The sequence below is a fragment of the Hippichthys cyanospilos genome, chromosome 19 (assembly GCF_059441005.1).
Source record: "Hippichthys cyanospilos isolate Australia breed blue-spotted pipefish chromosome 19, RoL_Hcya_1.0, whole genome shotgun sequence".
NCBI lineage: Eukaryota > Metazoa > Chordata > Actinopteri > Syngnathiformes > Syngnathidae > Hippichthys > Hippichthys cyanospilos.
Genome location: NC_142387.1, coordinates 11,254,045 through 11,268,722, shown reverse-complemented (window position 1 = coordinate 11,268,722; position 14,678 = coordinate 11,254,045). Strand labels below are relative to the sequence as shown.

Below are 14,678 nucleotides of genomic sequence, written 5' to 3'. Positions count from 1 at the left end.
AGTACTGCCTAATACAGAGTAGGGACTTTGTTGGGTTTTTAATTTTCAAATTTCAAGTCAAGCCCTTAGTATTAAGGCATAACTCAGAGTATAAACAATCATTTCTGCAAATGAGAACATTGTAGAGATAGTTTGTTACCATAGTTCAATTCCACTTTACATATATTTAATATATGTGGTAATAATATTGTACCATGTTTGAATCCCAGGACCTGACACGCACTTTTCTTTCCTTTTTTTTGTTTTTTTCACTGGGATGAACTTGCTAACCTACGTGACGTCACAACGTGCGCACAGCAGAAGCGGAAGCGCACTAAGACATTTTGCACCATCGAACAAATAGTCAACATTCTTGCTCGTATTCACCCAGCAATAAAAACAAATCGTGTAGATGATGACGCGGGTCTGCGCGTCTCAGTGCGCCCTACGCTTTTAAAACGGCGCCGTGTCCCTTTAAAAAAAAAAAAAAAGCAAAAAAAGAAAAGCGCCCATATGATCTCAGAGCTCCAATCAAACAAAAATCCTTCTGCCAAAAAAAAAATACGAAGCAGCCTCTGATTTTTTTTTTTCTTTAATTTTTGTTGTTGTCTGGTCCCTTGCTACAGACAGCACGGAGGAGGTCCGCTGGCCGCGCACACACACTAAAAAGAACCGCTCCAAGATGTGACAAATCCAGGCTTTTTGGAGGGGGGTACATGGCGGAGTGGAAACTGGCGCAAGAGGAGTTATTGCAGGACTCCTTGGAGCCTCTGGTCGCCGCTGGATCAAAATGGTAGGCTCACACTCACACCGGCGTCAATTTTTTGTTTATTTGTCAGATTTGTTTTTGACATGAAGCAAGCGCCTTACTGTTACTCGGCGCACTTTCGCCATTTTTGCGTTGGAAGTTCGAGGGACAAGTTAGAAGAACGCAGTAGCTGTAATATAGCAAACCTGGGGAGAGGGGGGAAAAGTGAGGATGTTTGTGACAGACTGAAAGTGGAAGTCCATTTCCACGACAGTGCATGACTTTTCCCTCGTAGATTTTCTGCCGCGTCTGCGGTGTTAAGTCTCCAGGGTCATTTCGGGATGCCTCATTAGGAAAGCATGTGGTGGAAGCTTGATGCAGCGTGGTACTACTGGAGTAATCCCGGCCAGTGCGTTCACATCTGGAGGCTTGGGTTAATATCTGGGTCAGGTCACTTGGGGTTAGGCCTGGTGCACGCTGGGTGTCTTCAAGTACGTTATTTTGCTGTCTTTTTCATTGTTTTGGGTCATAAAGTGGTCATTGCAGCCCAGGCAGCCACTATTTGATCTAGTTTCTTAAAACAGTCTTCCTTGCCTTTTTAACACTTTAAAGCTTTCCAAATAATGGTGCGGGGCCTTTTTGTGGCCATTGTTTATTTTGTAGTGGTCACCAGCACATATAAAAAAAAGAATTCCTGACGCAGCCTTTAACCTGATTGGGTGCCGGTGTACCAGACTGCTTAATATGTATGTGTATATGTAAACATATAGAGTGTCTGTGTGTTACACACACACACACACACATTTTCAAAAGTGGCTTATCCTCACAAGGGTGCAGGCTTGCTGGAGCCTATCCCAGCTGACTTCGGGCATCCCAAACTGATTGCCAGTCAATTGCAGGCACACAGTGAAGAAGCACCATTTACCAACCCAATCACACCGAAGGACAATTTAGTCTGTCCAATACACCTGCCATGCATGTTTTTGCAGTGTGGGAGGAAGCTGGAGTGCCCGGAGAAAACTCACAAAATCGGGTCCTATATATATATATATATATATATATATATATATATATATATATATATATATATATATATATATATTTAAAAGCTTGCATGCACTGTTGTGTTTCTTTTGGTTTTGTCACCCCCTGTCTCCATCCTCCAGGGTGATGTGAGTTTTTATGTAACGTCCCATTCACGGCATTCCTGCCTGGCCTCGACTGGTGGAGGCTTTCGTTATCTGCTGGTGCCAAGCGAAGGGAATTGTCTGCCTCGTGAAAAGTGCAGCCATTCCAGAGCCCGGCAACAAACTCTGCCCGGCAGCCCACTGGCCGTGGAAACCGCGCTGCTAATTTATGCCCCAGAGATTAGGAACAGTGGTCATTGTGACGGGCAGCAAAGTCTGAGCCTCTTCAAATGGCACCATTTTGTTCGTAAACCCCTGTCTTTTTTTTTTTTTTTGGATCACATTACAAAATACATGTTGCCAAGTTGAGCCTCCATAGGACATGTCCCTCAGGTTTTTGTGTTTGCATGGCATTTGAAAACATAATCTGGGGTTACTCGAAGGCTAGCAGAAGCTAATTGCTTCCACTAACCAACAGGCCAACACGTAACAAATATATGCTTAGACTTTGCTTAACAAATGTTAACAAGCACCGGTAGTTGACGGCACACCGCTAATTAAAATGAGCACAGGATGATTTGAAGCTAATCCCTTGTAGCAGGTGCTAATACCTGCCTCAAGTTGCCACTAAAGCTAACTCTCTGTATTATAATTGGTCCCACATGATTGGCCAGCATAATTCTTAAGCAGAAATAAACACATTCCCAAACAGTCCTTTAGGCGTTTTCCTCCTCCCGCCATTGATTGGTTGCGCCCGCAGAAAGCTGATGCTCTCCCTTCACTCTCTCACTACTCTTTTGTCCTCTCTGACCTTCTCATCAACAGCCCACACACATATACGGCAGAGAGATTCCAGTGATAAGAAGCTCTTTGCAGTCTTGTGTTAGCCTCTCATCTCTTTGTATCCTGCTATGAAAGGTATAATGAACATATCCCATTATCCTTCCTTGCTGATGGCTCCGGGCCATGTCTGCACCTGCTTGCCGCTCAACGTCACAAAGCTCTTTTTGTCTCAAAGCGCACATGCCATGCCGCTTTATTAGGTACGCTTGCACTAACCGAAAAAAGTCAGTTTTGATCGACAGACTTGTGGTGACAAAAAGCGCTGTGATATTTCAAATGTGACAAGCAGTCACGATTAAAAGGCAATTAAAGGCCTTAAAGGCTTTTTTTTTTTTTTTTTTAGGAAATTTGATATCACGTAATGGTGATTGTTTAGGATTTTTGTGTAATTTATCATCAAAATACAAGAGCTATTTAACCCTTGTGCAATATTTTGGCCATTCCTTTGATCTTTACATCAATTTGAAATTCAAGCATTGAAAGAAGACAGCGGGAAGCTGAAATTTTACCCGGATGATGGTGACAACATGTCAAAGTTCAACATGGCACAACCATTTAGTTATCAGAGTACCTGTGCCATCCCTTGGCTAATATACTGTGGGAATGATGTGGAAAAAAATGATACAAAATTGTCATAATACTGCACTAGGGATAAAATAACTGCCATAGTTTTTGAAAAATTATCTTCCTCATAATCACCTATGATGAAATTAAAACAATGTATTTTTTTTGTTTTATTCCTCTGCCAGCATTCGCATTTTGGCAAAATCACCAATACAACATAGTAGGTTTACTCTTTGTATAGCTAAATGATTGCATATTAGATATATGAAAATATTCTATGTAGGACTTTTCTCGACACGCAAAAAGATTCCTCACAAAATACACTGATTTAAATGTAAATAAGAGACGATAAATTGATAAAAATAGAAACTCCTCAAGATTTAAGATGCACAACATTTTACACCCTCTTACGTAACAGAAAGCAATTTCAAATTACCTTTACTCATCTCTTTGCTACGGGCGTATAGTGGCAAGAAGAACAAACACTTTTTTTTCTGCTGGATCAGCGATTCTCAAACATGCAATTTTATTCAGTTCTGCAGGTACCAGCAAATCAAATGTAATGCAGACTATTGCAGTGATCGAAACAGTGCTTTTTTCTTTTCAAATCAAGAACAAATGGATTGGAACTTTGAGGAAAATTATCAACATTTTTCAACTCCCTTTAAAAACATTCAATGCCTTTAATTTTGTGAACATGATATATTTTCCGGACCAGCGTAACAATTACATGTTCTTGTTGCCCAGCATCATAGCATGGGAGTGTCATGTTTTGGCTCAAGTCTTATCGCGATTTGAATTTGGACCGGGCAGCCCTAAAAACCTTACCCAAACGTCATCCGGGGCAATCGGAGATCAAATCTTTGTGTTTGCGCATCCCAATTTCATGCTCGGCTTAACGCGTATCACTTGTAGATTGGCTTGTCACCTGTGCAGGAATTTACATATAGATGAAATAATGTTCAGATGTGGTGGTTGAGGTGAGGCGGGTGTACCAGGCTGGCCGGGATGCTCCCAAAACTGCTGGATCAGGCGATGGGGTGTGTGGGATTAGAGGAGATAATATTGTCTTTATTAATTTTAGCGTTGCGGCGGGGAAAGAAGCAACGTTTTAGGAGGCCGCCGGGAGTAAAATGAAACCCAGCGATCGTTCGCCTTGTGCTTCTGCTGCAAATTTCATCCGAAATCTCATTAATGTTGTTTTCTGTCTTTTTCATAGAATTTATTTGAATCTCAATGTGTTTGTTTCGAGAGAAAAGATCCATAGGTGATGTAAGTGTTGTAATATCTTTAGAACAGGAGGAATTATTACCTTTGCCCAACGTGATGATGTCTTTATTATGTGATTTTAGCATCTTACTAAATTCTTGGGAGACTTTCTAACTATTCTTTGATGAGAAAGTTATTTTTTTAAAGTTACTTATGTTGTCAAATTGCTACAAATAGTGTTACATTTTGTACAAAGCCTACCAAATCGCATGAAATAATGGTTTTCATGAAACCCTCCTCTTATTTTATTAAAAAAAAAAAAAAGGCCGACAGAATATTTTGTGCTATGTCTATCTAAACAACGGTGGTGTAATATGAAAGATTGGTTTCCAGAATTGGTTTCTTAGAATTACAAGTATGTCATTTATATTTAGTATGTAGGGCTTTCAGTGAGCAACACTGCCATCCAATGGTCAAAGTTAATCACTACAATGCTTAATATTGAAATAAGTAATAGTCAAGGGTGTCAGCTACCCTTCATAAAAAAACATATTTGACGAGAATTCTCATCATTGGCACACAACGTAAGTAGGTAAAAAAAAAAAAAAAAAGAGAATTCTCATCTATGGCACTGAAATAGTTAAAAAAAATCCCCACCCAAACAACCTGAAAAAAAATCAATAATTTTCATTCAAATCCAAAATTATGACGAGCCCTTCAATTCTTTCTCCGATTTTTGTTGTCGCTATCGACCTTTACGACTATATTGTCTCATCTACTGCCTTGTGGCGGCCGATGCTTTGGAGTCCTGTAGCTGACGGGGGTGCCGGCCGCCGTGACCTTGGCGGCGAGCCCGCAACAGTGATTTTTATTAGCATGTTTTTATGATGCATCCGTAAAGAGCACTGCGGGCCTTATTACGAGCCCGGCCCGGCCACATTTGCTTCCGTCCTCGTCATCTGCAGTGTCATGGCGTACGCCGTCTCACAGGTGCTCGCGCGGGCGGGGGCATTTGAGGTTGCAGGCTCGCGGGTGGCTCATGCCACTGTATACGCCGCCGCTTACGCCTCAAGGTCAGCGCCGCTGCTGATTGAATTTAGGAAGGCAGCAGAAACTCGAGAAGCGTTTTGGACAATTTAACAGTCTGCTTTTCAATGAGCGGGCAATTTGCACCGCATGACACCCGAAGGATTTGAGGTTTTACTTTAAACTGTATACGGTTTCAGTAACTGGACAAAATACGACAAACAAAAGTCGACAATTTAATAACAAACAAAAAAAATCAATTTGGAGGAAGCAGATATTTTCAGAAGCTAACATTACCACACTGCAGAACATTACTGCATGTGTGAAAGTGTGAAATACAGAAGAAAAGGGAACGGTAATTTTACAAGAAATTTCAAAAGATATTTCTTAGATGACTTTTTAATATGGAAAAACAATATCATGACAATGAAGTACTATAGCAATATGATTTATCTTGATTTAATTTCTCTTGGTCCTCATTTTTACACCAGGCACCTGATGTAATTATGTGGTTCGATTTCTGCAGTGCAAAAGCAGTTTTTTTGTTTGTTTTAAATAAGTATTAGCATCGAACATCGATCTACTAAACATCAGGAACTTTTACAAACTGCTTCCATTTTCTGCTTGGAGCTTTGTCATGAATGCTCACGTCTGACAATTTAGTGATGGTACTTTTGGGTCCTGCTAGCATCTCCCGGCTTGTGAGCGAGATGAGAAGTGACACCGGTGCCGGCTCCTCTTCCTTTGTGTGTCAGTCACTTCCTGTCGCCTGCCCCGCCCCTCTTTGCTGGGGCCTCGACCCATTTATGCTTTACCCTTTGAAAAAAAAATTTGACCATATTTCCTTAAATACACCAAACAATTTTGCCTAGTTTTATGCATTTGTGTAAGTGAAGATGTAGCTTGCTATTTTAGCTTTCTTGCTAGCCGGCGTTCCAATCTCATGGTCTCAGCAGACATTCTTTTCTTGGTATTGGCGTCCGCCCCTCGCTTTTAAATCTCCTGTGATGGGAAGTATGCGTGGTGGTCGCTACGGCGATGCATTGTGCAACTTGGGATTTACACGCGCCTGACAGCCCGAGGAGATGCAGCCGCTTTCACACAGTAGTAAATTTAATTGGGAGCGAGAGGACATGTTGACCAATCGGTGTCTCCCACTGCTCTCTTATTTCTGGAATTCTGCGACTGCATTTGGGTAGTTGGACAACTCTTTTTGACTCCAGCCGGGCACATCGTACGCTATGAATAATGTAAGAGAAGACGCGTTTGTCTGAGAGGCCTGTCGAAGGTGGCGTCTTAATGACGGCAAAACAAAGCCTTCCTGCCTGACATTTTGGAGGCGGCAAGGACGGCGATGATGACAGGAGATGCGAGCGGGGGAGTTTATCAAACTCTATCCATCCAAAGTGCCTTTGGCATCAAATGCCTTCAGGCGGACTTTCTGAGTGTGAATTCAGCGCCAAAGCTAAAACTATAGCGTTTTCAAAAATAGGGACTGTCCCGCCCATAGCAGTATCTGGTGAGCCAATTAAGAGCCAGAGCCAATCAGTAGTGAAAGCAATTTATGGCGGCGGCCCTAACATATTTGGAAGTTCGGTAAGAAACTTTTAACCGTGATGTATCCCTTATGTATTAAAAGGGCTATGTAAATAAATTAACATGTCTCGAATCCCGCCAGCCTACAAGGCTAACCTATGCTAGTAAACATTGTGGACTTTGCATGCAGCTAGCTGCTAATTTGCAACGTCATTACCCACCCAAAAATCTATCTATCTATCTGTCCTGTCTGTCTGTCTGTCCATCTATCCATCCATCCAAGTAATAGTCAGTTCTTGACGTTTCGATATCTGTTGATATTTTCGACACAAAAATTGGAGTCCGGGTTGAACACGACGACAATGATGATTAGGGCTAAAGTGGTGTAACTTGCATTTGATCTGATTAAGGCTGCGGCGTTGCGCCCTTGGGCGATGTCTGCAGAGCCAGCCATCGAGCCAATAAGAGATAACCCCATCTCAACTCCACTCCCCGACTTTCCAATTTAGCATCTCCAAACTATGAATAAATCTAACACCCCTCTAATTGAATTCTTCAAAGAGACTACTTTTTTCCAAGGTTAGTCCCCCAAAATGCAAATGCATGTTCCCGACTGAAAATGACCCAGAAACAAAAACTTTTCCATTGATCTCAAAAAGACAATCCCAGCCGGATTCTCAATGTAACATACAAGCATCTTACATATGTTTCATACATTACCGGATATTTCACGACTTATTTTGGAGCGTTGTCTGGCTCACTTTGTCCTTTTTACTGCACAATTTTTGGGACCCCAAATATTCCTAGTGGGACCTAAGCTTTTTAGTATTGCGAGTCCTAGGGACCCATAAGTTTACAGATGTAAAATGAGCATTTTTCATATATATATATATATATATATATATATATATATAATATATAAAAATTCCCAGTCGTGCCTATTTACTGCTGCATGTCTCTGCTGCACAATCAAAAGGTGCAACAGTCAGCGCTCTGTAGAAATCCTTGCACGTCCCTCCCCAAGGTAGGTGTCTGTATTTTTGCACAGGAAGGGCAGGGTTTCGATCCAGACGGGATGCGAGCAAGGACACACGCTCGCGAATACAGTATATGATGATGTTTATTCAACAAGAAACAAGAAACCAAATTTTTGCAAGCGCTGGTTGATTAGCATTCACGAAGCCCCCCCACGACCCCACCCCACCCCTCCCATGTCTTCATTAGCCATCTCATTGCTCAGCACGACCACAGTGTCCCAGAGGAAGTGCAAATTATTCACAAGACAAAACACACTCCGCGGGAACAATTAGCGACAGTGAATAAAAACACCCCAATCCTCACCAACGATTTATGGGAAGAATACATCTCTGAGGCTTAGTTAGAATAATGCCGGATGTACGTCATTTACGTGCAAAAATGTCACAGGAACACTTTTCACAAGATCCTAACCGCAAAGTCCTATTTTTGGAGCCAGCAAAAAAAAAAAAAAAAGAAAAGAAAAGTGAGCTGACTAGTTTTTTTTAAAATATCTTTTGCCTTGGATGACAAGTGAAAATACAAGTTACCTCTATTGTTCGTGGTGACTTCATAACAAGCAGTAATTTTATAGCAATTCTTAGAAAAAAATTAAAAAGCAAAGTTAATATGATAATGATAATTCCATGTTGTGAATCTCAAACAAGCATACAACTATAACTTAATAAAATCAACTTAGCTTATGCCTAACAACAAGCCATTAGTATGCTAATTTTAGCCATGGATATTTTAACACAAGCTGCAGTTGACTGTGTATCATATAATCATTTCCAAAGCAACAGCAAATGTCTTTGATTTTGATTCAATTCAAGATAGAAAATATAAACAGAAAGCGGAGACCGCTTAACTGTTGAGAAGCTGAAATTCCAAGTAGTTGGACATTTTTTTATATTGAAAACCATATCTAAACAATTGATTATTAAAATGAATGAGCTACTACTTTGGTTACTGATTAATCATTGTCATTCAATATTATACATGTTTTTTTCCCCCCAGTGTATAAATCATTGGTTTTTATTTGTGGGGACTGGTGCGTAATAATTTAGAGCAAACAAAATAGGCTGAAGTGAACGGCTTGTTTCATGTTCCAATTGATTTGCTCTTTGTTTAAAAAGAAAAACACTGATATCTTCATCCACCCCCATTTCAGAATTGATCTACTAAACTGCAATACACAAACAGCAACATTATAAAGTAAAAGATGGAGTATATGTTGCACAGTCCTACATTTTGGAGTTAACCCAGATAATTGTCTTTCTTCAGCTCATCGTGGAGAAGACCACTGACTTTCCCTCTGCTGAGTTCTCGCTGGTGGAGGATGTGGCCCTTCACTTCACCTGCTTGATGGACCGCCTGAACGAGCAGCGCCTGTTCCAGCCCGACCTGTGCGACGTGGACATTGTGCTGGTGCGCCACCACAGCACCTTCCCGGCCCACAAGGGGGTGCTGGCCGCCTACAGCCCCTTCTTCCACTCGCTGTTCGCCCGCAGCAAGCAGCTGCGGCGCGTGGACCTCTCCCTGGACGCGCTGACGTCTCAGGGTCTGCAGCAGGTCCTCAATTTCATCTACACGTCCAAGCTTTTGGTCAGCAGCCGCACGGTGGCCGACGTGCTCAACGCCGCCACCTTGCTGCAGATGAGCGACATCGTCGCCTCCTGCCGCCAGCTCATCGGCAGCCGCTCGCTGCGGAGCGCCGATATGGACGACCAGGACGGATGCGGGACTCCACCCGGGGAACTTTACCGGGACATCAAACAGGAGTGTCCTGCTGGTGAGGAGTGCAAGATCTTGGATCCACACGCATCCTTCAACAAAGATCAAATCATCGTGGAGGTCAACCTCAACAACCAGACGCTCAATGTGTCCAAGGGCTCCGAAGGTGGCCACGAGGAACAACCGTTTTGTGGTTGCGACAAAGACCACGGGGTGGAGAACAGCTTAAAAAAAGAAACTGATATTTCAGGGCAAAGTACTGAGGAAGAGAATGTCCTTGAAGTTCCCACGCCTGAACCCGAGTCGGGTCCCCCCCACCGGGCGCTGGCCGTGGCTGTGACTCTGGCCCACGAGTGCGCTGGCCCCAAGGCCAGGCTGGAAGAGAGGCAGCAGTTCTCCTGCAAGAAATGTCCCCGCGTCTTCAACAACCGCTGGTACTTGGAGAAGCACACCAGCGCCACCCACAGCCGCGTACATGCCTGCACGAGCTGTGGCAAGAGGTTCCTGCTAGAGAACGAGATGCTTCTGCATCAGCAGACCAACTGCGAGAAGACCATCCAGGTAGGGCGGCATTTTGAAGCGTGTGTGTGTGTGTCTGTGTGTGTGTGTGTATCACATTTTACTCTCTCCATGTACCTATGGTAGTGCGTGATGTGTGGTAAGGCCTTCAAAAAGTTGTGGTCGCTGCACGAGCACAACAAAGTGGTCCACGGCTACGCTGAAAAGAAATTTTCCTGCGAGATCTGCGACAAGAAGTTCTACACCATGGCGCATGTTCGCAAGCACATGGTCGGTGAGTAGGAACCGCCGTCACGACATCGTGCTTACGGTTATGTAGGTCTTGTTTTTTTTTCGGTCAGTCAAAATGGATTTTCACTTGTCAATAGCAGAGAATTAGTTCACTTATTTACTGCCTTTATCTGTCAGTCTAGCTATCTTTGTTGTTGTTGTTTTTTTATTGTAATTCTTCAATTAACTCTTTCAGCGTCAGCTATTTTCAGACCCTCCTTTATGATCATATTTGCAAAACTGTAAATGTAAGTAAGTACTTGGCCTGGAATGGCCGAAATCTGTAAAGGCATATAAATACGTCTTCGGGGACTGAATGAGTAAATCAAAAAAAGAATCAATTGAAATTGTGCGACTTTTCGTGATTGAAATGTCTTTTGTTTGTGTTTGTGTAGCTCATACCAAGGACATGCCGTTCACCTGCGAGACGTGCGGGAAATCCTTCAAGCGCAGCATGTCGCTGAAAGTGCACTCTTTGCAGCACTCTGGGGAGAAGCCCTTCAAGTGTGAGGTTTGAGCTCCATTTGGATAATTTTGCCTCTTTTTATTGTTAATAAACAATAAAGGTGTGCTTTGTTGCCAATGCAGAACTGCAGCGAGCGCTTCCAGTACAAATACCAGCTGCGATCGCATATGAGTATCCACATCGGACACAAGCAGTTCATGTGCCAGTGGTGCGGGAAAGACTTTAACATGAAGCAGTACTTTGATGAACACATGAAAACACACACTGGTGAGTAGAAGGTCTGCGTATTTACTGTTTGACCTTTTTTTTTTTTTTTTACCATTATTTGCCACTAGGCATTGGCCGATATAAGATTGTGACTGTCCTAATCATGAGAAAAATATTAAAATTGATTAAAATTGCAACCCTTTTTTTTTCCATTAAAAATCTTATTTTACTTGAAACAAAATATTGAATATTTGGTACATTAATTAATATGTACCAAGTTTAGAACAAATTATTGAAAAAATACATTAGCATTCTATTTTCAAAGGACTGCTATTTGAGTCAATTCTGCAAGCACTAGTGATACCGTATTGTCTTCTTATTGTTGAACTTCATTGCATTTCCACAAATCTCCATTGTGAGGCGCACTACACCAAAATTCAGCGTATTATTTACGTCACGTCCTTATGTCGCGTGATCCTTCCGTCCAAAGGGGCTAAGACAAAGATAAAGGTCCTCCATGAAAAGCGCTCATTATGGGTTGCAGTTATTACAACTTTGAGTTTTTAGCACCACGGTAAACTCATCAAATCAGTTATCGGTCCATGCCTTTTTGCTATTTAAAACATAAATAAAAAGTTAGCCGCTTTAATTAGCTTCCATTTTTTCATTCGCCCCCGTTGGACAGGAGAAAAGCCGTACATCTGCGAGATTTGCGGCAAGAGCTTCACGAGCCGGCCCAACATGAAGCGCCACCGGCGCACGCACACGGGCGAGAAGCCGTACCCGTGCGAGGTGTGCGGCCAGCGTTTCCGCTTCTCCAACATGCTCAAGGCACACCGGGAGAAGTGTTTCCAGATCAGCCAGCCCCTGGACCAACCTGCAGCATCCCAGCATCCCTTGCATCACCCCGCAGGGGCGCTACCTCCCCCCAAGCACGTACCCCATCTTCCATCCCCTGCTCTCGTCTCTGGCGGTAGGAAGAACTCCGTCTGAATTCTTTTTTTTTTTTTCTCCCCTCCTGGAGCTTCTCGCACCTCACTAACACTGCCACCAGTAATCCAAGTCATTTTTCACAAGTACGTTTGGTGAGCTGGGTTCACTTTTTTTTTTTTTTTGGCAAACCCCGCCCACATGCAGCGTCAACAAGTAATGCTGCAATATTCACCCTTGTGGGGTATTTTGCCCAATTCTTTGATTTTTACATCAAGGGCACATCAAATGGAAGGCATTGAAAGAAGACACTAAGGAGCTGAAATTTCACCAAGATGGTGACAACTAAGCAAACCCAATTAGCTAATGCTATGGCTACATCATGTTATAATGGTTATAATCCACCTGGCACCTTACATTTCTCTATTTAACCGAATTGTACTCCTGTTTGTCCAATCTTACAAGTAGTGTGCGTGCGTGCGTGCGTGCGTGCGTGCGTGCGTGCGTGCGTGCGTGCAAGCAACAATTTATGGTATGATGCGTCACAGTTTAAAAAAAAAAAAAAGTGCTCAGAATGACCCCTTTTTTATTGGGTTAGGCTAACACCATCCTGTAATTTATTCACTACCAGCCCAGTTTTGAATGGCTGCCCAGTTAAAATGAATCTATGACATATATAGGCGTCAATGGCAGTGAACAATTTAATTTTATTCACTGAGCATACTGTAAACATTATCAATAATGTTGTACATTTTGTTGTGTTAATTTAGCTTTTTTTTAAATCTTCAAATCACTTTTTATTTCATACATTTTATTTTAATTATAATAATACTAAATATAATCAAATCCATAATAGTTTAATGTGAACTGTATTTGCACTTTTGACAATTATTTGACACAGAAACAACACTCTGAACATTTTAACCTTGGAAAGAAGCCTTTCTCATAAACTAATAACTCATTTTGAGGTGTGTAAATGTTTATGTTTATGTTTAAGTGAAAGTCCGTTCATTTATAAGGTTCACCACATTATAACGCACATAGAATAGAAGCTACAGTCGTGGTTGAGTTTGCGTTATGCATCCACTAGATGTCAGTAAAACTTTATCAATAGAACATAACTGTTCACTCTGTTCACTCCCAAAATTAAAGAGCTTTTTCTTTTAGTACTATCTGAAGAATGGGGGAAAAAATACCTCACGATTACATTAAAGGACCAATGTCAAGACGAGTTAGGAATTTAAAAGAATATAATTCTGATTCAATTTTCGCCTTCTCCCTATATAATTTATTTCAAGATGAAAAAATAAACTTGCAGTTCATGCAATATATAAGGTGCATCGAATTATAAGGTGCAGTGTCATTTTTGGAGAAAATTGAAGGCTTTTAGATGTGCCTTATCGTGTAGAAAATACGCTAATTGAATGATATGGAAAGTACTATTTTGATGAGATTTTTGTTTTGTGTCATTAACAAGGTTGTGCCACTTTTGATGGAAGATGGAGGTCTGATATGTGAAATTTGGAGATGAATGCATAGTAATGGTGAGCACTTTATTGTCCAGTTTGGCAAATATTGCTTGGTAAGTTGGAAATTTGTACGTTTATACCGATATACTGTATTATCTAAATCACTCACTTTAGTGATAGCCACAGAAAGTCTAAAAAACAAATACAGACACACAAGTATGATTTATGGTGTGTTACACAGTATTTCCTTTATTTGTGGCCCAATTTAACCCTTGTGAGGTATTTTCTCCAATCTTTAAATCCGAGGCATTTCATATCAAAGGGAAAACATTGAAAGAAGACACTAGGGAGCTGAAATTTCACCCAGATTGTGACAACATGTCAAATTTCAACATCAGCACGACCGCTTAGTAATCAAACTACCAAGAATGTGCTATACATTGGCTTAAAATACTGTGAGAATGACTTGGAAGAAAATGACCCAAAAATGGTCAAAATACTGCACAAGGGTTAAATGGATTTTGACGTCTATAGCCATCTATGGCAGTAAATGAGTTCCAAGAGTGACCTCAATAAAACTTTGTTGCCCTTGCAGGAGGAAATATGCTAATAGGAGTTATTTTTTCTTTTCTTTTTTTTTTCATAAAATCGCTATTGTATCATACGCAGCTGCTTTTAAAGCAATTGTAACCTGACCTGACATCATGTACAGTATATACAGTATATGACCATATCTTTTTTTTTTCCTTTAGCTGTCAGATGTTAATGTGCCGTTATCAAGCTAAGTGGCAGTAAAAAGTAGAAGAAGGGGCTTTTTTTTTGCACGGTGTTGTCAAGGACTCATACTGGATTCCTGGCAGGTAGGCTTTTATGTCTTTCGATTAAGCGCCATTCTCCTTCATCGAGGCGCTCAGCCAAAAAGTTTAAGGTGGACGTGCCCTTGTCCTCAAATAAAGGCCGGCTAAAAGGAGAGTTTCTTCTTGCCCTTGCTTAGTTTGCACATTAGGGCATACCTAACTACTTTTCACTCTATCAAT

At 41.6% G+C, this 14,678-nt stretch overlaps 1 protein-coding gene across 2 annotated transcripts; it reads left to right on the top strand.

Annotated features, from left to right (window-relative positions):
- The first annotated feature begins 539 nt into the window (after positions 1 to 539).
- Positions 540 to 14,281, top strand: zbtb47b (zinc finger and BTB domain containing 47b). Of its 2 annotated transcripts, none has more exons than XM_088402532.1 (7): positions 540 to 772; positions 9,331 to 10,341; positions 10,426 to 10,573; positions 10,965 to 11,080; positions 11,158 to 11,302; positions 11,928 to 12,215; positions 13,650 to 14,281. In XM_088402532.1, exons 1-7 carry the CDS (start codon positions 770 to 772, stop codon positions 13,688 to 13,690), a joined length of 1,752 nt encoding a protein of 583 aa, XP_088258658.1. In that variant the 5' UTR covers positions 540 to 769; the 3' UTR covers positions 13,691 to 14,281. The 2 variants fall into 2 exon arrangements, with proteins under 2 accessions (XP_088258658.1, XP_088258659.1); XM_088402533.1 differs by lacking the exon at positions 540 to 772 and adding an exon at positions 2,679 to 2,772.
- Positions 14,282 to 14,678: the final 397 nt, after the last annotated feature.